The 24239-nt window shown below is 38.6% G+C and overlaps 1 protein-coding gene across 1 annotated transcript; it reads left to right on the forward strand.

Moving 5' to 3' along the window:
• The first annotated feature begins 392 nt into the window (after window positions 1-392).
• Window positions 393-19854, forward strand: LOC146332987 (C-type lectin domain family 18 member A-like). Its single transcript, XM_084718225.1, has 12 exons — window positions 393-615; window positions 2053-2144; window positions 8905-9138; window positions 9267-9364; window positions 11325-11446; window positions 11727-11834; window positions 12174-12266; window positions 13302-13408; window positions 13543-13672; window positions 13859-13955; window positions 14777-14868; window positions 19628-19854. Exons 1-12 carry the CDS (start codon window positions 483-485, stop codon window positions 19663-19665), a joined length of 1344 nt encoding a protein of 447 aa, XP_084574351.1. The 5' UTR covers window positions 393-482; the 3' UTR covers window positions 19666-19854.
• The last annotated feature ends 4385 nt before the right edge of the window (window positions 19855-24239 follow it).

Here is a 24239-nt window from a genome sequence, read left to right on the forward strand (position 1 = left end):
GAAAGTTCTCCAATGAAAGAATGCTGGCATTAGACCTTACAGCGCTTACAGTGTTGTTACTTTTATTTGAGAAGATCTTCTTGTACCACTGTCTCCATGTAGATCATTTTGCTGTTGTTTGCACACCTGCACTGCAAAACGTGTAAGAATACTTCTTTTGTTTTAATATGTAGCCTATAAAAGGAAACAAATGGCAAACACGTCTGTTAGTATAAATTAAATAAAAAAAAAAAGAGAAGAATTTGGGGAATGGCACACTGATTTGATAAAATAACGAAAGATTTACGACACTCTGCAGTAAGTGCGCAGTCCTTGTAGGGAAGTAAAGTGTAGTGAACTGTGTTTGAATAAAGACGTGTGCACAGAGCGCACTGAGGTGAAGCTGCTGAAGTGGAAAAGAGGAGGAGGAGGAGGAGATCAGGGAGGCAGGAGGGCTGTAGAGCAAGTGGCCGCTGCTGCTGGAGACACTTGAGGAGTTCACAATGGAGACGGTCACAGCAGCGTCCCGGTGTTTGGATCTGTTGGTCCTTCTGTCTCTCCTGCCGCCGTTTATCTGCGCGGACCGGATTATCACAGACACGGCGGACCTGCCCAAGTCCACCTCCACCTCCACCGGTAACACACACTTCACACTGTGCGACAGTCAGGTGTCCACGAGGGACAGACACTAGTTTAGACCAGACCTCGCAGTGCAAGATGAACTTAATCAATTGTTTTTCTTGACGTAGATCGTGTTATAGAAAGAAAGTCTAAAAGAACACAACTTTGTGGAGTTCTTGTCCTTTGTTAGATTGAAGTCTGCTTTCTTAGCTGTCAAAATCCATCTGGCAAAGCATCAGCATCTAAACTTTTCTGTCACTGCCTGCTGTTCTCTGCAGGTTCGGCAGCAGCTTCACAAATCGCCAGTTTGATGGTAAATTGCCAAACACACATTTAGCAGGCTAACTCATGTCTGTGGAGTCGAATCCTTACACTTTAACTTTTTAGAGGAATGTGCTCAGATGTAATAAGTAACTTTAAGGAGTTAGTGAATTTGATGGCTAACTGATCAAGTCTGCAGTCTAAAATCTTATTAATCCACAACTGTGGATGATTTAAGGATTGTGGATGATTTAAGGATTTTAGGCCCAATTTAATCTACTATATGGCTTATTCAGCTTAGTAAACTGACTTTACTGTAACATCTTTATCTATAACCTATAATAAATCATTTACAACACAGTGTAATGAGTTATAAGCACATACAAATTACATATGAAGTGTTTATTTATATACAATTCCTTTGACAATTATAACCTCTTTGAAAATATATTTTACATAATTACAACTATGATAACTGGATACTACGGGGGAATTAAAAAAATCTGATATTGATATATTGGCAGGTATTCTTTAGGCAGAATATGTCAATAAATTCTGTTTATGATGATCCCTCAGAAGTGGTTCATGCTTGTGATGAAGATATATTATGGAGGCAGGATATTTTACAGTTTAAAAATAAACAGAATATAACAGAATATAATACACAGACTATAGAATATATACATAAACACTTTTTTGTAATGATCCCTCAGAAGTGGTATAACACTAATATAATAGAGGCTATTTTACAGTTTATGGAAGCAGTATATTTTACAGTTTAATAATAAACTTTATTATCCAAAATGACACACACACACACACACACACACACACACACACACACATATACATATAGAAAAAAAGATTAAATATACATAAAATGCTGCCAGTACAGCTAGCAAATAAATGACAATCTACATTATATTCTGTTAAAAAATGTTGTGGCATGTGTGTTTTTACATTAGCAGATGATTTAAATTTGTTTTTAGGGCACATTTGATTATTCAGTACATGACAAAAACTGTAAAAACACTGTTTTAAGTTTTGTGTGTTTAACTCATCCTTGAGTTAGATTATGATGATCTTCTGACTGTATCAGCCCATGAAATACCCCACCAATACATTTGCATGTTGTTGCCATAGCGACAGCAGTAAGAGGTATACTAAATGAGCGTTTCTGTCTTCTTTCAGGGCTCGGTGTAAGGGAGCATTCGCAGATTGTTGCCCAGCACAATAGGTTGCGCAGCCGGGTCCAACCCATGGCAGCTAACATGCAAAAAATGGTTTGTGGCATCTATTGTCTGTTTCTACTGTGTTCGTATGAATGGTATGAATGCTGTGGCCTAATGTGAGTTTAAGGCAGTTGAATATCCATTTGGTGATAGTCTGCACTGCAGTGGTACACCGTCCACACTGCTGATTTTCACACTGAAGTTTAGTCTTTCTAGTGGAATATATTCAGCCATGTGTTACAAACTTTACCAATATGCTGCTGGGTTCAAACAAGTTTTCAGCTGCCAGTCAAAAAAAGACCTTGAGAAAAACAGTTATGATGATGATGATGATGGTGCCAGTAATAATTAGACCTGTTGATCTGGATGCGAGCCAGCTGCTCTGTGAGGTTTGCAGTGCCAACACTGAGATCAACAGTCCAGATTCCTTGTTCAGAGAACTGTTTTTATTGTTTCAAACTAACTACAGCAGCTACAGTGGCAGTGTAGCCGCAGCCAAAGCACAGATTGTCTACAGTTCTTCATATGTGACCACACTTGACACTTTGGCCAGTTGTTTTGGTCCCTGTACACTTACAGTTGGAAAATATTTCTTCTTCAGAAGTGAAACCACTGACCAAAGGCATGGATAAAAAGGTTTTTAGTTGAGCTGTCTTCCTCTGTAGTGCTGATAGTCTCAGCAGTGTGAAATAGTAGCGTTAGTGCTCCATTTGCTCTGCCCTGCTGCAGGCTGAGTGATAGTGTGCACAGTTAGAACGAAGCCTAAATCAATTAGCTGTGCGTAGTCTTGTGAGTGTCACACAGTGAAATGACACCAATTAATCATTATTTTACCAGAACAGGAGTAATTTTTAATTTATTTGTCTCATTAAAGACTAGTGTTTAGGATTTAGTGGCATCTAGCAGTGATCTTGCAGATTGTAAACACCTCATCTCATTCCATCTAACCATGCTTATACAGTATTTCTGGGCCAGATACAAATGTGATAAAGGGTCCTAGTAATGGCTCAATCTCTAAGAGTCAGAAGAGTTTCATATAGGGCAGACTGGCATGTAGATGTCAACAAGTTAAGAGCTGGCTAAAGTAATGCACTTCACCCTTTGATATATTTGCCACGTGATAGAATAGTATGGCAAGTTATCTTTGTTAGCAGGGTCCAAAACTTGCATGCTGGATGCAGGTCACGACAGCTGACATGTGCTAGTGACGTCATTTGGAGCCAGAGTCTGTGCCGTATCGTGATCAGGGTTGGAGCTGTGCTTTTGAGTTCAATCCACACACCTGGCTGACTCAGTCACGAGCAGCGCTCAGCTGTCAATCATGACGTGAAACATGCTTTTCATAGCTTCAAATAGCTCATTAAAACTAACTTATCGGAAACGCTTTGAACACTTAAACAATCCGTGGGAGAAGAACTACATAAAATGACAGAAACCATATTTGTGGAAAATTCATTTGACTTGAACTTTGATGTTTTAGTTTGGCCCATGCCTTTTCTATTAACATTAGAGAGGCAGGATTTACGACTGCAGCCAGCCACTGGAGGGTGATTGATCAACTGTCATATTGTCCATTTCTATGCATGTCAATGGTTGCAATGATAGTAGCAGCAACAACAGAAGAACAATGTAAACAACATGAAGGTATGGCACAGAGTGATTAAAGTTGCAATTTAATATAAAAGACAGTTCACTATCATTATCAATATATATCTGTTTATAGAATATATACAGAAAATGCCTATCACAAATTAAATAGTTAGAGATTCGTGGTGAGGTGTTGTTGAATGTGCAGCAATTCCTAATATTAATTTTGGACTCCGGTTTTTCTAATCCCATTTTCTGCAAAATACGCTGGCTAAATCCTCTCCCCTATCTTCTTCCATCTATTGCTTTGCCGTGCAGGACTTATCTGCACAACTGTGTCGCCTGCATGTGATTATGACCAAGAGGTAACGATGGATTATGAAATTCACAATGCTGTAGATATCCTCTGGGCCTAATATGAGATTTGTGCCAGGGCAAACTGTCACTTTGTCATAGATTACATCCTCAAAGCCACCCGTACAGACTGAGCCTCTTTCTTCGACTGCTCTTCAGCCTCTCAGAACTGTTCTCAACTGATAAGGCGGTAATGAGAAAAAGAGGATGTGGATAATCATCCTGCATTCACAACTCTGGTATTACAGGTAATTTCCCTGTGAAAACCCTCAGAGGAAGCTTTGCTGAGCTGAAGAGGCATATTAAAGAGCTTTACTGATAAACGTTAAAAGGCTCAAGGCTTCGGGAGTGTTTGTGAATGTCTGAATAAGGTTTTTTTTTCCCCCACATACGAACAAACCAGTAAGCATTGTGGTGAGATTGTGTTGAAGTGATTATAATATAGTCCTTTAGGCTTTGCTTTCAGGGTGAGATAAAATACCAATATTTTAGGAATGAATGATGCTCCTCCTTTTCTTACCCAATGCCCTGTCTGCAGGTTTTCTTTGAGTTCTAAGAGGCAAATAAGTATTATAAGGTCAAACCAGCACACTCTCAGAGACAGAAGTTCAAGTATTTACTTTTGAAATGTAAATCATGACCTCTGGTTGTGAGATTTTAGTTTGTTAGTCTCTCTCAAAACTTCCAGAGTGCTAAAACTTTATTTTAATACTGTTAGGCTGAAAACAAGGCAGAGACTAATTTAGAGCTATATTAATTAAGTAAACTCAGTGTCCAACAATTTGCTAATAGGCACATAGAAGACAAACCAGAGTATAACGACACATTTCTGTTAGCGAGACATTCAAATCCCACTGCTGATGCAACCTGACATGCTTTAAAATGAAATGTCTTAGATGAAATATTGCCCGGTGACCTTCTACCCCTCTGGTGGCATCAAAGTGTAAGCCGATGACTTTGGCTGGCTGACATCAGAGACCGGAGTGAACAATGAACTCAAGAGGGGCTCAGCCTTTCTACACCACACATCAGTGTCAAACCTCTGATGTCTATCTCACAAACTCTGTCTAACTGTTGCACAGACATTCGATTAGATCAGGAGTTCCCAAACTTTTTCAGCTTGAGACCTAAAAGAGACCCAAACTTACAAAAATATATCATCAAGTGCCATGACTCTCAATCTACATTCACAAACTGCAGAAAAGAACACGACAAACTGTGAATTGAAAATATCTATGAAATGTGTTTATTTCATAATAAAAGTACATACAATTTTCTCGTAATGAACTTGCACAGTTCGCAGAAATGCTAGATTCAAGCAGACAGTACAGGTTACTGTATCTGCTTCAAATTAGCGCCTAGAGGACTTTTAATTTGAAACAGCTACAGGAAGTATTGGGTTTGTATTAACAGAGTAATGTAGTAACTTTAACAGGACAAACAGGAGCAGATAAAAATGAGGCAAGACACATTTGTTGATGTTCTGATGTTCTTATGTTCTAAAATCCATTTGCTACTTCTGTCAGTGTTTGTAATGTGAACATGGTGATTTGTTGGTGGCCTAATTGCCCTTTTTGTGGTTTATAGTTATAGTTTTGAAGGTCTGTTACCTTCTACAGTTAAGGTAACTAAAGGCCCTGGTCACTATTTTTTTCATTCAAGTTCATTCGAGTTAACAGGGAACTGATACTTAAAGCTATATGTAACATTAAAGCATTAAAATGTCTAAAAACATTAGACATATTTTATATATTTTGCTGAATTACGTGCTTACATTATCCCAAATGTTTACAACAATATTCAAATGCAGGAAAATCCATTGTTTATTTAATGTAACAGTGTCTTTCTTGCCAGTTCCTATAACTTCTGTGAAAACACGTCTATGTCTGAAACATCAGAGAGAGGAAGGAAGTAGGAAGTTGAAAAAGTTGGGCATGTTAGTGTAATAAGTTACTTTTTCCTTATTTCTCTTTTGCAGCCTTGTTGTGCTCCAAAGTTGAACTGCTGATCCAGTGAACTGTCTGGGCTGTGGTGTGGCCTTCAAATTAAATTCCATCAGCGCATTTTCTCTCTCAAAGAGCGAAACAAACTCAGTATAGTGACAAATTGAGTTGAATGAATTGAGACCGTTTCATAAGCAGTTTAAAAAAACTCCTTGTAGTAGCTTTAACTTCTGATAAAGCCATTAAATACAACTTATAAACCTAAATCTTAATATGGTCTTATTAGAATGTGATACCCAAGAGAATTTAAAATTGACCAGTCAGCTTCACTCATTTGTTTCATTTTACTAATTTCTCATCTTTTTCATACAAAGCTTGAATCTGTAACTTTCCACGTTGTTGCCTTTTAGTCGTGAGAGAACCTGAAGTGATGTTTGTAGTACAGCTAACATGGCAGAGTGATAGTGGAAAGTTTGTGTGGAAACTAGTTGTTTATTTGAATCAGCCGTTGCAAATCTTGGAAAATGTGCCACTAAGTGAAGTGTTTATACCAGAGTAGCACACAATGAGTGTCAGTCTGTGTTTGTTGGCCCTAACATGGACTGGCAGCTCGCCCACGGCGTCCCCGTGCCTGTTGCCCACTGTACGACTAGCTCTGATCCCTGAAAAGGATTAATCAAGTAAAGAAAATCACGTATGCACTATTAGGAATGACCTTCATGCCAAAGAGTTTCTTTCATCCACTTTTAATCAGTAAAGCAAAGTACAATATGACCTTCATTTCAGATTAAAAGTGCAGCTTCACATTGAACAGCCCAAGAACATATTTAGGCAATTAAATGAGATGGTGATGAAAATTACCTGTTGGTAATTATTGATGTAATTGCTAATTATTTTTTCATTATTCATGTGGAATTAAACAGCTTCAGAATGCCTTCATTTGTATCAGTTTGCAAGAAAAACATGTAGTGTGTTGGGTGTGCCAGAAATGTTTTGTGGGCTTCTGACATGTAACAAGGTCATCTGCTGACTTCAAATATTAAAGGGAAAATTCATGTCTACTCAGTATTAATGGCAAAAGTTAATTGAATCAGTAATTTCCTCAGTGTGCTATATTGAGAAAGCTTAGTTCTCCTGCTTGCAGAGCTGCTCCGGCAGTGCCTACATGTACCAGGATGCATTGCACACAAGCGTCTGCCCCCATGGCTCATGTTACCGTGTATCATGATAGCCATACCACTATAGCCTATAGCTATTAATTTGTTGGATAAAACATAGTGTTAGGTGACAAAAATACTCATGACTACCCAGAGATGGAAACTAGAAATCTCAGCTGAAATATCCTGTTTTTGCAGCAGGAGAACTCAGCTTTCAGGGTCAATATAGTTCACACTGATGAATTAATTCCATCAAATGACGACATTTATCATCAATACCGATTAGACATCCTTATAAACAGTGGTGAATTTTCCCTTTAAAAGGTGCAATAAGTTTTTGTGGAGAAAGATATTTGATTATTAAATTTCATTCTAAGTTCATATACGTTTTGATAATGAGATTCAACAGTCACCTATCTTACTGACCAGTGATTGGCCAAAGTTTCTTGCCACAGGCTAGATTTTCTAAAGCCTGAAAATATAGAGAAAAGGAGGAGCAGAAGTCTAGTTTTGTCTCAAGCCACTTGAGTTACATTATGCTATTAATCATGGAACTTTTGGCCAATAACACCAAAAATAAACTGCCTGCCCTAGCTTCAGTGGTCACATCTGACAGAATTGAACATTATTATTACAATCCGAGATAAGTGTTGGATGACAGTGCTGGCTATCATCTCCTGTGTGCATACCGGACATTCCTAGAGATATGTAACAAAATTCAAAATTTTCTTTAGTAGGTTTTACTGTAATTAATAAATAAACTCAACATGAAATTGGGGAATAGACTTTGACATAAAATCAGGAGGCACTAGTAGAAAGAACAAAGCAGTGAATCTGACATGGTGTTGTTTTCTGACTGTTTCACAGCAGTTACAATCTAAAGCAGAAACACACACACCCACACCTCCACGCAACGCCAGACTTTGTGTGAATGCAGCTGCAGTTTGTTACAGTTTCACATGGTGAAGGATCCAAACACAGACAACAGGAGGAGTACCAGTTCAAAAAGGATTCAATTAAATAAAACAAAAAAACAAAGGCTTACATGAAATACAGGGAGGTAAAAATCCAGAGTCCAAGAAAAACAGAATCCACAAAAGGCAAACTCACAAAAAAAAACATCCAGGGAAAAAACACAGAACACAGGAGGGAGACACACGGGATGCAGGCTGACAAACATGGAAAACAAACACAAACTGACGAAGACACAGAGGAACACAGGGACTAAATAGAGTGAACTAACAAGACACAGGTGGGCAAACAGGTGAAACACATGACAATCAAAAAGAGCGGGAAAAAGGACAAAGACAGGAAGTAGGGACTAGACACATGAGGGAGAACCAAGACTACCAAAATAAAACAGGAAATCAGCAAAAAACCATGACACAGTTATCCTCAGTCTGCTCTGCCTGATTGTGTATATGTCTGTTAAACATTTTCTGCAGCTCTTAGCAGGGGAAAGAAACACAGAGTGTGATGTAACTCTTGGTCGCCACATTTTTTATAGATTTCCAACCTCAAAACCTGTGCACTATATTAGCTGGGAGCTACACACCACTGCCAAACAGGCCGACACCAAGAAACATCCTGAGCACAGTATAACGTGAGAAAGTAAGAAAATACAGCAGAGGGCAGGATCTCTGCAGATACAGACGCCACAACGCACTTCTTACGGGTCAAGAGTGAAGATCGACAGGGATTATGTTTATATGAGTCAACATATTGTTATGCCTTTAAGTTGCGTAATGACAGTAAATATTGTTTTTGTAGGACTGGAATGAGAAGTTGGCCTTACTTGCAAAGGAGCGGGGAGCATCGTGTCACACAGAGCTCCGCCCTCAACACTCCTCATCTCTCAGTCACATTGGCTGGAACACACACATTTCTGCTTATGGTGTCTCCTCATTTTCCGACATCATTGACTCTTGGTTCGAGGAGGGAAAAGATTTTCACTACTTGAGTGGGCAATGTAGAGGGAATGCCACCTGTCAACACTATACACAGGTATTTACAAGCAGATACAAGCTGTACTTATGTTTATGCGTAGCTGTAGTTTTACAGACACTGTAGAGATATTTATATTTGTGTTTTAATGCTGATGTTGAGTGTCTAAACCTTCTGTTGTTGTGTAGTTGGTGTGGGCCACTTCAAGTCACGTGGGCTGTGCCAGCCAGCTGTGTCTGAGAGGAGGAGACCTCTGGGAGATATTTGTCTGTGCATACTTCCCTGGGTAACAATTTCACGCCTTCCCCCAAAAATAAAACTGATAAATTTATCTGAGAAAAGCATTGTGTAAAAAAAGAGAATAAATTACTTTTAAAATTAATACTCAGTTTTAAACAAAACACAAACAGACTGTTTGATCTGCAATGCAGTTGAGCTCACACATTATTAACAGCATTACTTAGATGAAAGGTTGCAAATTCCTGCATGTAGACAAAACATTATTTACTGTATGACCATGTTTACACCACAGGAACTTTCCCCAGTGATTATGAACCTTTGGAGGAACTCAGCGTGTTAAATTTGGATAATTTGGGGGAAGGGATAAAAGGATAAGGGACAAATTAAGTTCAGAGGGGTAATATTTTCCAAAAGCACCGGAAGTTTGGGGCTGGTGCTTGCAGTGCTAAACATTTTGTGATTGATTGAGTACTCAGAGGATTTTACTTCACCCATTCTTTTTCATTCCATTTTTCTGTGCACAAAAATAATGTGTAAAAATAGCAGGGACTAAAAGTTCCAGGTACTTTGGGTGGAAACACAGCTTATTATGATCCCTGTTTATTTTACCAGAATAATCCATTCAGTATCAATACTTCCTCAGTGCATATACACTGCCTGGCCAAAAAAAGTCACCACCTGGATTTAACTAAGGAAATATGTAAAAGCCTTCCATTGGATGATTATTGCAGTGATTAATATGTTTCAGCTGGCAACAAGTTATTTAACCCTAACTGATACAGTGAGCAGCTTCTCATTTCCATGTCAGAAGACATTTCCTGTGGTTGTGGAAAAGATGTTACTTGTGTTTCAGAGGGGTCAAATTATTTGGCTGCATCATGCAAAGAAAACAACTACGGAGATTGATGAAACTACTAACATTAGGTTAAGAACTGTCCAGGGCATTATTAAAACCTGGAAGGATAATGGTAAACCATTGTATTCAAAAAAAAAAAAAAAAAACTTAAATGATTGTGATCAGAGATCACTTAAATGTTTGATGAAATCAAATCATAAAAAATCAGTAGAACTCACGGCTATGTTTAATAGTGAAAATAAGAGCACTTCCACACACACAATGTGAAGAGAACTTAAGGGATTGGGACTAAACAGCTGCGTAGCCTTAAGAAAACCACTTATCAGTGTGACTTATCAGAAAAACAGCTTCAATTTGCCAGGAAGCATAAAGATTAGACTCTGAAGCAATGGAAAAAGGTCATGTGGTCTGATGAGTCCTGATTTACCCTGTTCCAGAGTGATAGGGGCATCAGGGTAAGAAGATGCGGATGAAGTGATGCTCCCATCATGCCTAGTGCCTACTGTACAAGCCTGTGAGGGCAGTGTTATGATCAAAGGTTGCTTCAGTTGCTCAGGTTGAGGTTCAGCAATGTTATGTGCCCAAAAAATGAGGTCAGCTCACTACCTGAATATACTGAATGACCAGGATTTTCCATCAATGGATTTTTTTCTTCTCTGATGGCACAGGAAAATTCCAAGCCAGGATTAATTGCGATCAAATTGTGAAAGAGTGGTTCAGGGAGCATGAGACATCATTTTCACACATGGATTGGCCACCACAGAGTCCAGACCTTAACCCCACTGAGAATCTTTGGGATGTGCTGGAGAAGACTTTACACAGCAGCCCGACTCTCCCATCATCAATACAAGATCTTGGCAAAAAATTAATGCAACTCTGGACAGAAACAAATCTCGTGACACTGCATAATCTGAGATGATGCCATGGCGAATGTGTGTGGTAATCAAAGCTAAAGGCGGTCCATCAAAATATTACAGTGTGTGACTTTTTTTTTGGGAGGGCAGTTTATTAAAATCATAACAAATATTAATAATGTATGATACAATACAATGTACAATAGAATACTGTATTTTATTATGGTCATGCCAATAAAGTCTAATTGAATTTGAATTCAAGAATGATTTTGCAGTATATATTTGTGTTAATGCAGTGGTAACTGGGAGGTGAATGGTCAGCTGGTGATGCCCTATAGGACGGGGCTGGACTGCTCTCTCTGCACCTCCTCCATGTCTGGCTGCTTTAGACTGTGGGACCATGTTGGTGGACTATGTGGTAAGAGGACTCTCTATGTAAAATGGTACAGTACTGAAGCAGTTTTTTCTGTGATTGGACATGAGGTCTTTGCTATAAAAATTATTGGATGTCATTAAGGCATTCAACAACCATAAAACACAAAAGCTTGAAAACAAATGTGGTTGTCATAGTATCTGTAAAGGATGCAAAGCTGATTTGTATAAAAAATGGTCAGATGTGCGATTTCATTTTGCAGTGTGCTTGTTTGTGTGTCTGTTTGTGTGTGTATTTGTTGGTGTGCGTGCACATTTGTTATCAGAGATTCCAAAGAATCCATGTCGTATGAGCTGTGGTCGGCATGGTCATCTTAACGTCTCCTCCTGCAAGTGCAAGTGTGACCCAGGCTTCACCGGACGCTTGTGCCAGGGTACCAGTCATAAACAAACGCACATAATATTGGTATCTGACCTCATTAAAGGGATAGTTTTGATTATGTGAAGTGGGGTTGCATGAGGTACTCATTGATTGTCAGTGTATTAACTACAGTAGATGTCAGTTTGGAGAAGCAGAGAAAAGCATCAGCATGTAGACTAAACAATGCACTGCTCTAGACATGGTCAGCAACAAAACATATTTTAGCACTTGTAAAAGGTTCATTGAAATAATCCAAACTATCCCTTAAAACTGGTCCGTTCACTATATTTTATTATGTTAATATCCAAGGTTGACAGGCCGATTTAACTGAACTAAGTGTGTGTTTTTTCAGTTCGGTGCAGTGTGCAGTGTGTACACGGCCGTTTCAAAGAAGAAGAATGCTCTTGCGTGTGTGATGTTGGCTACGGTGGTGCTGAGTGTGCAGGTAAGTGTAGGGTGCTTTAGTATTACGCTCCTTTGTGTTTTTCATACAGTATGCCTCAGCAATTTATACTCTGAAACACAGATTGGATTAACATTAAAAAGCACACACGGCCACACACAGTGAGGAAATCCATTTGTTTGCTGCTACATTCTGTATTTATCTTAACAGATGCTGAGTCTGGTGACATGATGAAAAGGTGGTGAAAACCTGGTTATGAGATTTACAGTGTACATCAAGTAGAAGTGTCACACTCTTCTATACATTCATAACATCTGGTCATAAAGGGAGCAGAATTAAGGAAATTCCATCCATATTTACAACAGTACTGTATTTAAAAAAAAGTATACAGTGACACTTTATTTTAAGGGGTGTGCGTAAAACATTACACTGTTATAACAATGTCATGACACCTGTCATGAACATGAAGGAGGCATTAAGTACAATGTCTGTTATGTCATTGTAATGCAGAATTGACATTTTTTGTTATGACAGATTGACATTAGTCAAGCCAATAATGTCTTTCTTATGGCAACCTGACATTAACTAAGATAATACAATTTGTAATTGTCTTTGTCATATCTATAATATGAAACTGTTAGCTTTATATGTTAACATTTAACATTACATTTTACTGTTGTATGTGTAGAATTTAAATAATTATTTAATGTTGAAACATAAAGTTGAACAAGTTTGATAATGTCAAGTTGTTCACAAAGACACTGACAGGTTATAATGTCTTAAATAATGTCAAGTTGTCATAAGAAAGACATCAATATACAAACAATATCAAGTTTGAATTAAAAATTACATAACTGACTAAATCACACTTTATGACAACAGTCATAAACATTCATAAAGACCCCTTCATGTCTGTGACAGGCCTCATTACATGGTTATGACAGTCTTATGCACACCCATTCAAATAGTCTTGCCAAAAAAACAAAATATTAAAGTCTGCTCACTGAACTTGAGCCATGATGGATGGTCAGTATTTCTGTTCATTCAGTGTATTTTTGTCGGCTTGTGTCCCAACAGAGAAAGTGCGGTTTCCCTTCCACAGCTGTGATGTGATGATAGATGGTGATTGCTTCATGGTGTCTTCAGAAGCTGACACCTACTATGGGGCCAAGACTCGCTGTCAGGTGAGAGTCAGGTGTGTGTTTCCCACTGAGAGACTGAGACGAGCTCTGCAGCCCAAAGAATGTTATATAAATCTACATATAAAGACTTTCATTCTGATTCTAGTCTGTTCTTGTTCTGTTTTTTCAACCAACAGGAACGAGGAGGTATTCTAGCTCACATCCACAATCAGAAGGTTCAGGACATCCTGGCATTTTATCTCAGTCAGCTGGAGACAAGCAACGAGGTCACCAACACTGACTTTGAGACACGAAACTTCTGGATCGGTATTTCTTTTTTTTTTTTTTATCATGGTCATCCAAATAAGTATTAAAATATCTTAATGTTTTCTAACACCGGACAGCAGTACCAGATTAGATGCCAGACTTTGTTGTCGTTTAGGCCAGATGTACTGCCAGGTGGAGGTTGTGAAGATGCTGCCCGGGTAAAACAGCAATGTTTTTGCTCCACAGGTTTGACATATAAGCCACTGAAAGACTCATTTCGCTGGGACACAGGAGAGATCCCTCGATTCAGCAGCTTTGCCTTCGGGCAGCCTGACAACCAAGGGTAAGGCACACATTTACAAACAGACATTAACTACTGCAGAGTACATCATGAACAGAGACAGCCCAGTGCAATGGAGCTAAAGAAAAACAAACAAAAAATACATCATCTGAAAGGTGGAAAATGACTTCTGTGGTGGGAGCTTCAGGCGTTTTTATCTGCAGATGTCTGCCTATGGATCTGTAGTATGTATGACTAAGATTATTGCAAGAGATTACTGTAGTTTGGTCTTTCGTTTGTTTTCATCTCTGAAATAAAATCTAGCTTTTAAATAGCACTTAAAGTGACATTATTAACCATATGTTTTTATATACGGAGCAACCAGGAAAAGACAGTGACCTGCAATCCTCATGTTGATCACTAGATGTCTCTCTCTTTCTGTGTCTCTATCTATCTATCTATCTATCTATCTATCTATCTATCTATCTATCTATCTATCTATCTATCTATCTATCTATCTATCTATCTATCTATCTATCTATCTGCCTGTCTGTCTGTCTGTCTGTCTGTCTGTCTGTCTGTCTGTTGTATATCAATAATCAATCATTACTAGTTTCTGTCATGTATAAATGAAATTTCAGTGTCCCATTTTACATCTATTTGACCACATTTTTAAATCTGTTTGTTACTGAGTTACTATAGTCAAAATTACAGCATCCACTGCTGATTCCTCTACTTTATTCCATTTTATCAAAAAATCAAACAAAAGAAAACTGGGCTGAACAAACTTTACAGTTTTTTTCCATTCAGCTTTACAGCAATGTTTTTTTAAATGTGCAATTAAAAACACAAGAGTCACTTACTCCTTCTGTTTCTCCATCCAGCTTTGGAAACTGTGTGGAGCTGCAGGCATCAACTTCCTTTAACTGGAACGACCAGCGCTGTAAAACACAGAACCGATACATTTGCCAGCATGGTAAGGCTCCTTCAGGGAGGAGGTGGATGAAAGTGTTGAGGGGGCGAAGGTTTTCTATAAATGACCACCCAATGTGATCTGCTGAACCTTCCTGCGAGGAGTCGATAGAGCTAACCACTGAGTCACTGTGTCGCCTACACATGTGATGTGAGGAATATTCAGAATTGTTAAGACTTGCCATTGTTAACATACCTTGGGCACAAAATTAAATGGCTTTTCCTCTTGCCTCTGAAAGCTGTGCACATTTAGCTGCTTGGTGTTACACATGTCAAGCGGGTTAACTGCGAAAAACAAGAGAATGTACCCAGAATGCAGACCAGAGGCAGAGCAGTTGGAGTTCCAATTATTTCATAACAAAAAGTCAGTATACAAAAAGGGCTTACACTTTGGTTAGGCAGGATCTGGTCTTAACTCAAAAGTAGTCAAAAGACAAACAATTCCAAAGTCCTATCAAGGGCACTCATCATCAAAAATATTGTGTGTAGATGGGAACCTCAGACCTGCAGAAGATCTTGGCACAGACTGAATAAACAAGGTGCAAAAATCTTGCAAGAGTTTCATCGTGAGTTCCCTTCTAGACTCAACCATAATAGGCAGGAAAAAGACAAAGACCAGAAGTAAAGCAACAGAAACAAGATGAAGGGCAAAAGTTTAAAAACAAAACAGGCAACAACTAAACCATGAAGCATGTTTGGCTACATTTCTTCAACTGCAGTAGCGTGTCCACATTTTTCTTAAAAGTTGGCATGCTGCTCTTTGTCCAGCTCCAACTGTCTCAATGCAAATTACTGCCAAACTCTGAACTTCATAGCGAAACAGGTCTGAGTCTGGTGCTATTACCATTAGAACAGGGTTCAATGCAGGTGATGTATGTGTCCCATCTCCTGACAAAAAAAGTAGCCAACCGCTCTTTTCTTTGCCTGAATATGATTGGTGGTGACGATGGCGGTAACTAACTGTTCTGGGAATGTTTCTCCCAGATGGCACAGGAGAAAGGTTACCGCCATCAGTGGTCCTGATGAAAAAGTCCTGGACTTCAGTGTGACCAGCTTCACATCCATCTTTGTGTTTCAGTAATGTCATTGCATCATGAATCAACATTCCTCCTCCCCTATTTTCCCTTTTACAGTCATGTTTGGCCATTTTGACCAGCAGAAACACAGGCAGCTTGATACCGCAGACAACTGTCCTATACTGCATTCACATGGATTCAGGCAAAAAATAATAATTATTATTTAAAATATTTAAACTTTTTACTGTTCGACAAAATATACAACAGGATGTTATGTAGCTCACACAAAGACAAATTTTCTACTACTAAACTACTAGTACTTACTTCAACAATTCTATAAAATAATAGAAACAAAATAGATAGATAGAGGTAGGACAGATTTCTTTTATCGGTCCTTGTGACAGCAAAGCTATATTTGTTGTTGTTGAGGAGCTCTGCTGTCTGTCCAGTATGTGATGGAGAGGGTGGTCAGGGTTATCCATGATGAATAGCAGGTTGTTCAATGTCTTCCTTTCCACCACTGCTTCAAATGAGTTCGGTTTACATCCAGTCACAGTCTACTTTCTACTTGAATGCATGTGAATGCAGCATTATGTTTTCATTATTCCCTCAACACATAGGCCTCGAATGGTCCACCAACTCCTTTCTTTAAATTAATAATTTTGAACATGTTTTACATTTGATAGAGATGACAGTAGAGAGAATACCAGGGACGTAGAGGTCAGCCTTTTAACCCCCAGTCCACCAAATCCTCAGAGAAATATGTGGATATTTACTGAAAATTGTTTGTGAAGGTTTTATTATTTTATGAGAGAAATAAGACTCAGACTCATAAAGTAAAAGTGAAGGCCAGTGAACTCAAAGTGGCTATAATCTGGTTAGTTCAGTACAATAAGCAAGTTTTTCACATCATACAACACAGTAACGTGATTTAGGAATTAATATATAAAAAATATCACTTAATGGAGCTTTGCACCGTTTTGTATATGGTTGGATTGTCCTAAAATTTAAAATGGGCTGCTCTTTTTTCATTATTGTCACTCCCACTACCTGTTGAGCTCAACTGTGTCCACGCAATTAGTATAACCTCTTTCAGAGCCTCTGTCACTGATAATCATCACAGGCTGAGGTATAAAATGTTAATCCACTGTGTCCATGAGGGATGTGAACACAGCATTGTGTGTGATCCTCCCCACACATTTAAACATGGCACTCAGACCAAATCAATGGCACTCAGTGCTCACCATCAAGAGCCTCTGAGGGATCAATATACGTCAGCTCTACAAAGGCCTGCAGTGTTTAGACACACACATACCACTTACATTGATTGTAAGGAATGAGATGGTGGCAGATGTTTAGTTTTGGCCACTTGATTGTGTCTTTGCAAGTGCTTGGTGTGTGTAATCTGGTATTGATCAGTCGAAGCTGAAAGAGGGATCTGCTCTGAATACAGTCAACAGTGAGAGGACAATGTTTTTACAACCTGCTTTTTGAAAACCTCTTAACGTCTCCTCTTTATAGTTTGTGTTAGTGAAAAACAGGACTGGTGGATCATGATTCAGAGATGGCTTGAGAGCAGGATTACATTACAGTTACAGTCGTAGTAAAATTATATAGTGCTGATGGCTGCATGGTATAGTAAAAAAGAAAAATCACACTGCAATTATTTTAACATATGTTGCAATATGATTCATGATTAATGGGATTGATCATTTTTGCATCACAATTTTTTCAAGATTTGTAGGCCAGGGCGTCTCTGCAGCACTTTAGTGCTTCACTATAATGCTGTTTTGTCACACTTTCTTTCTTCATTAAAAATGCAGCTCCTGCCATTTGGATATTGTACTTGGCCATATTGCAATTTCGAATAATTGTGCAGCCTTTATGTTTTTCTAATTTACCAACCATCTACCAACATTCACCAACCTGCTGTACCGCCTGAATTTCAGATGAAGGCATAGTTAGGGTCACTCTGACTCTGATATTTTTCAACCTGGACCCAGTTTTCCCATGTTTTTGTGTCTAAGTGCTAATGGGGACAACAGTTTTTGAAATTGGTCCAGCATTTAGCGAGACCACTGCAGCCATCAGCCACAAAACCAGATACCACATAATCCCTACAGACAATTGCACACCATCAATTTCACATTTCACATGAGAAAATAGAGTCCAGAGGCCGCATTACAGAAACTTTCTTAATCTGAAATTTTTTTTTTTTTTTTTTAGGGTGGCATTACAAATCTTTCATATAAATAATTATGTCAAGAAATCCTATCTTATCTTGGGATAGGAATTTAGCTATTACAAAAGTGTCCTAACTGAAGAATTTCCTAAGAATCGTGCAGTAGGATGAAATAGACCCTGTCCTAAATTCAAAGTAACTACCAAAAATAACACCACCACTGTTGTTAAGTCTGTATGGTAATGACAGTAAAGAAAAACATAAATAAAATACAGTATTATGACTGAAAGATGTCTGTGAAGATTCTCAGTCATCCAGGTTATGGCACTCGTAGAGTTAAATAGGTTAAACTGGACTTGGTTGGGTTCTTGAAGAGGTTTCACCTCTCATCCAAGATGCTTCTTCAGGTCTAGAACTGAAGTTGCCTATGATAATCCTCCTACAAATTATGATTGAAAGGCTGTTCAAACTGTATGATGACCCTTTACATTTCCTGGACCATTTATTAATGGTTTTATATCGACTTTCAGACAGTTAGCTTTGAATTTGACCCTAGGTTTGAATTTGACCCGCATGCTATGTCCGTTCTTTATCCCGGGAGGATAATTGAGCAGAAAACTTCCCAAAAAAGTGGTATTCCTCTCCTCTATGACATGATTAATGCCTCCAACTTGTCAAAGCAAAAATCGAATGCCCTTCCATTCTTGTCTATTAAAGCAAGCTAGTGACAAATGAAGTGAGACAGCCATTGTCAAGGACACAGGCAGTCTCATGTCCATTCTAAACACAGGTTTCCGATTGAGGAATCAAGTTTACAGGTCTAGTTAGTACTTCTCAAGTTAAGATACAAGGTCCGAGATAGGACAGGATGCAGTCATGAGTTTAGGAATTGCTTCTGTAATAAGAGGATAAGCTTCTTCTTGTCTTTGAAACTAAAGTTAAGATTTAAGTTAGGATAAGCAGTTAGGATTTTTTCCTGTAATGAGGCGCCAGGTTGAAAATCACCTTAGCTACCCTTTAAGTTACAGTACTATCGAGGTCATTAGCAAAGCTAAACATATGTGATTCAATCAATCATTTTGCCACCCTTCCTCTGGAAATAAATGCAAAAATCCACTGAAGCAACAAAGAGTGAAATGCATAAATTGGGCTGATTAAAAGCGTACAGATCCCTCCATCCCATCAGAGTAATTTCCAGCCTTCATTGCTGTGTTTTGTTAATTGGTAATAAAATGATAAGTGGTTATCACACAGCCTGAGGCAGACACTAAGCTATGTTTCTCCAGAGTAATGTGTATGTGTGTGTGTGAGAGAGAAAGTGTGTTTCCATATGCACACAGAGTCTACAGTTTTATGTCTCTTATGTCGTGTTTTACATAATTAACAGCTTGTTCACAGTCATGTTTGAGTATAACTGAAGGATAGTGAGGATTTATGACACAAAACACATTTTCTTACTCACATGTAACTTTTTTTTTTAACAATAAATTTGTGCACAATATGCTAAATTTCGTACACATTTACATCATTTCTATAATGTGTGTGTACTTGTGTGTACTTCACAGCTGCAGAGCAGATTGCCCGGTGGAAGGACAGCAGGTGAAACAAAGTGTGCAGTACAAGTCACATGTGGGTTGAGACAATGGCTGCTGTAGTCAGTGTTTTGTTAGTCACTGCACCTATGGACTATTATATGTACTGTATATACTGTACATGTTTGAATGTTTAATGCAAATGTTTTATCATTAAAAGGATCTGTGCTACTTGGAAAAGAGATTGTTTCGTGTTTTGCATATACCTCCTGACTGGGCAGCTTCAGCTGGAATGAATAAACTGCCATTCGCTGCCATACATCACTGCTTGCTCTTTTCTCTTGTAACTTCTCCATCCCTCACCCTCATGTGACCCTGAAATTTATTTAGTCTGCCATCATTATATGATTTTTTTAGTTCTCTTATTGCTGCTTGGAGCAGTGAAAAGAAAGGAAAGTGGAGCTGCCTTGAAACTACATAGTTTTTCAAAGAACAGTTGGAGCCGAACAGATAATACTAAAATAACAATTAGGCAAAGAACTAGAGACATAACATGCAACATTTTCCCATAAAACAGTGTATAGATTCATATAAAATAATCCCACTACATCATCTTTATGACCCACTAGAGGTGTGTGGTGTTTCTCTAGAGACCCTGCCTCTGCTTGTTTTATTATTTTCTCTCATGTCCTGCTTTACATGGGATGTTTCCAGGTGTGTAGTGAAAAACGTTCACATGGAAACTATTCCTTAGACCCTAAATATTGATGCAAGAGAGAAAAAGGGAAGGTATCTTTCAAGACAGAGAATGGATAAGAGGAGTCACGACAGGAGATGGGATTTAACTGGGAGAATTATTTCTTGAAGAGATGAGTTGTATTGTCACCATTATAGTTAGCATCATGCATACACCAAATAAGCACCAGAGGGAAAGGAAATAGCCGTTCAATGAGCAAAATGCAGTATACAGAGTGCTTTATTTATAAAAAATGACCTGTTTTCTCTCTCTGAAAACTAGTTTACCAATTAGAAGATGCTGACACTGAACAAAGTGGGATGTTTGATTAAAGACACAGCATAGAATGTGCATAGAATGACAGATCATCCTGTGATGTGTTTGTTTCTTGTATTCACTGGTAAAATGACCTCGGAAAGGAAAAACAAACTGTGACAGAGCTTAAAAATTATTGATAAAAATTGCTTTTTCCTCAAATAGCGGCATATCCAGTGCCTCTAAATCCTGGTCCTGATAATAATCAAAAATGTTGGAGGGAAAATTGTATTTGCTGAAAGATTGATTCAGCACCTTGGACAGCGAAACGTTTCTGTCACAGTAACAAGTCTCTATCGAGATGATAACTTCTACGTGGAAGAATTGTAACGGAAATGCCCCCAGAATTAAAAAACTGTTGCTCATGCCTTTAAGTGCTTCAGAAACACATGCTTACTATTAAATCTCTGGGATGTATCAGGGATGTTGAGTCTGCTTTCAGTCTAACGTAAAATCTGAGCTCAGAATAACACACATCAAATCAACAAACAGATTCCTCAAAGTGCTTAATGTGTTTCTGATTTGCTCACAGCGTTCACTAACACAGTGACTCAGCAGCTGGAAACTAGAGGCCAGAAGTTAGTGTCAATTAATAAAATGAACAAGGAGAACTACTGTAACAGTATGCAAGTATAAATTGGTTAAATAAGGTTGAAAAAATAAAAAAATAATAAATTGATGTAATATGCATTTAATGAATTTAATAACACTGAAGACATTTAAGGAGGGATAATATTTAGTCTTTTCAAAAACCCCAACCATTTTACTTTTCTAGGACATCTAGATCTATGATTGCTGTCACCTGACTCCACCCAAATGTATTCATTTGGATGTCTATAAGCCAGTTACAGTGATCCACATCATCTAAAGTGGATTGCAATAGAGAAACACCCCATGCCGTGAGTGGGAAGTATAAGACACACTTAAGTGCTCAATTTCTTTCAAATAATTGCGTCCACTGCAATGGTCGGGTGATCTGAGTGTCAAAGGAAGGGAAATAAGGAAAGGAATAGGGAAATACTGTTTTGATTTGATCAGTTGAACAACCTACTGATTATGTACACAGAATATTCAGCTTGGGAGATGGCAAACACACCCTTCTGGTCTGACCCTTTTTAAAAAAAAAAAAAAAAAAAAAAAATCATTTATATTGTTAAAATAACACAAAATATACATGCAGTGTGTTTTATAGCATCTCTCTATTAATATATGAGTTAACCTATCATGAAAAATAAATATACTCATGTTTTCTGTTGAAAAAAGAATATACATATATTACTTCTTTTTTTTTCTCTATTGAAATGGACAGAAAAAATAACTTTAAATATTTAAATCATTTTCTTAATGCATTTACATTTACATTTAGAGTGGCAATACACTATTACAATATTTTTTTGCGTTTGGAACATAATTGGCTTCTGAACAGGCCAGATTGAGTTAGGTTTTTTGTATTTTGTGTGGTAAATGTAGTAGCTTAAATATGTGAAGTAAATCCTGCAGGAATTTCTATCAAAATTTTAACCTGATACAAGAAATATGTGTTACCATTACACTACACAGGAATATTGTGGTAACATTGTGCACCGGTGGTTTGGTTTTGCTTTTGTGTGTGAGTGTGTGTTTTGAATGTGGATCAGGTCAGTGAATATTTAATGGCGGCCTGAGGTCCGACACCACGCTGCCCTCTAAATGAACAGAGGAGGATTCTACTGGATGGTATATGATGATACGCTCAGAGGAATAAAGGCTGTAGATAATGAGGGTCAGACCAACATGCAGAGCTGCAGTAAAATAGTCCAAATGAACAAAACAGGGATGAGGTCACAGGGTTAAATATCTGAGAGCAAGAGGAACAAATCAACATCCTAATTGTTTTTCAGCTCTACTCAGTTGCCAGTCTATGCAACATGTTTAATATTTTCGCATACCCAGAATTCTGGCTCTTTGGAAACTTTGGTCTTTCCTAGAACTACATTTCTGCTGGTTTGAACAATGTTTGGATGCACATCATGCATTTGTTATAACCGAGCAAGTTATGGATCACTGGGATTAGAGCAGAAGTTATATTTTTTTCATTCCGATGGGGAACAATGATTATTTGGCCACACAGTTGTTTGTGTCACTAAGCGAGATGTGCTGTCTAATAAACTTTTTTGCTGATGTGCTGCTCTAACTAAACAAAGTACGAGTGTGTCCTGAATGTGTTTGTGTGAGCATACTGTATGTGTGTGCGTTTGTGTGAATATCCGCCTCAGATGCGGTGCTCGCGCAGCTTCCTGCTGGTCTCATGGTGCCCCCTGATAAGCTGGTGCTGCAGAGGGTTTCAGAATGGCGCTAGTGGCAGTGGAATTAGCTTCCATTGTCATGATAATGACAGTGATACTCTTGCCCCGTCCCCGACTCAGACCAGCCATTGTATGGAAACAGGAATGCAATTTCTCCTGCAGCGGCAACCGACAATCCTCTGTGAGAGTGAAAGGTCCCTAAATGACTCTCCATTCAGGCGAGGCTGAGGGGCCAGCAGCCAATTAAAGTGGGAGCAGCAGAACAGCGCCATCCCAAAGACCTAAGGCTGTCTCTAAACACACACATTAAGGAACACCAAAACACACACACATATACACACACACACACCACCATTAGTCACTGTATTTTCCCTTTACAAAGAACATCTAATCCCCTAAACTATCTTCTTCCTTTCAGACCCAATTCTTTCAGGGGCACAGGCAGTTTGTATTAAATAACTCAAGAGGTTTATTCAGCACAACATGTACACACGCACAGGAACATGACTTATTGATTTGAAAATGCCTAAATATTGGAGTTGGGGGACAGAGTTCCTGAGCAGAGTGGAGTTACTCTCCAGCACCATCCATCATGGTTAAACTCTTAGCTGGTGTTTATGGTATCAGACATTCTCCTCTGGGCGTTTATCTGGCAGCTGAGGCAGAGTCACGATGGAGGGTGAAGACTTTCCAAAGTGTTCACGCTGCTGAGCTGTGAGTAAAGTGGATGTGTGCTGCGGGGCTCCAAGAGCCTTGAGCTGAGGAGAAGCCTATTAAGGCAGATACGTTTGTTTTAAGCAACACCGCTACTAATCACTCACCGCAGCACTGACGATTACTCCTCAGACAAAAACACTCCTCATGAACGCCTCGTTTGTTCTGCAGCCACCTTTCCTCCAAATCATTTTCTCTCTTAATTTCCACTGCTGATTCAGACACATTTTAGAAGCTCCGTAGTTTTCTGTTATTAACACCGCTGCCACTATACAGCACGTCTATTTTCATTTTGTAGCTTTATCAGCCTTTTTAAAGGAATACACAATGCTCAGTGAGAAAAAGTCCTGTTATCAAAGTCACCTGTGATAACTCTTCTAACTTAATCCTTATGATTGCAAACTGTTGCATGCTTGATGAAGGTTGGATAGATCAAAATGTCATACTCTAATAAAGTAATTCAGCAATAAGTGAGACAGGGTGCAGGAGTTCATCTCACTGACTTTTGTGATTGTTTTATTTTAGATTTGTCTGTTCTGGGCTACTGTAGAAACATGGCGGTACAACATGGTGGAAGAGGACCTGCACCCTCTGT

The sequence above is a fragment of the Lutjanus erythropterus genome, chromosome 1, assembly GCF_056507025.1.
Source record: "Lutjanus erythropterus isolate fLutEry1 chromosome 1, fLutEry1.hap2, whole genome shotgun sequence".
Lineage (NCBI taxonomy): Eukaryota > Metazoa > Chordata > Actinopteri > Lutjaniformes > Lutjanidae > Lutjanus > Lutjanus erythropterus.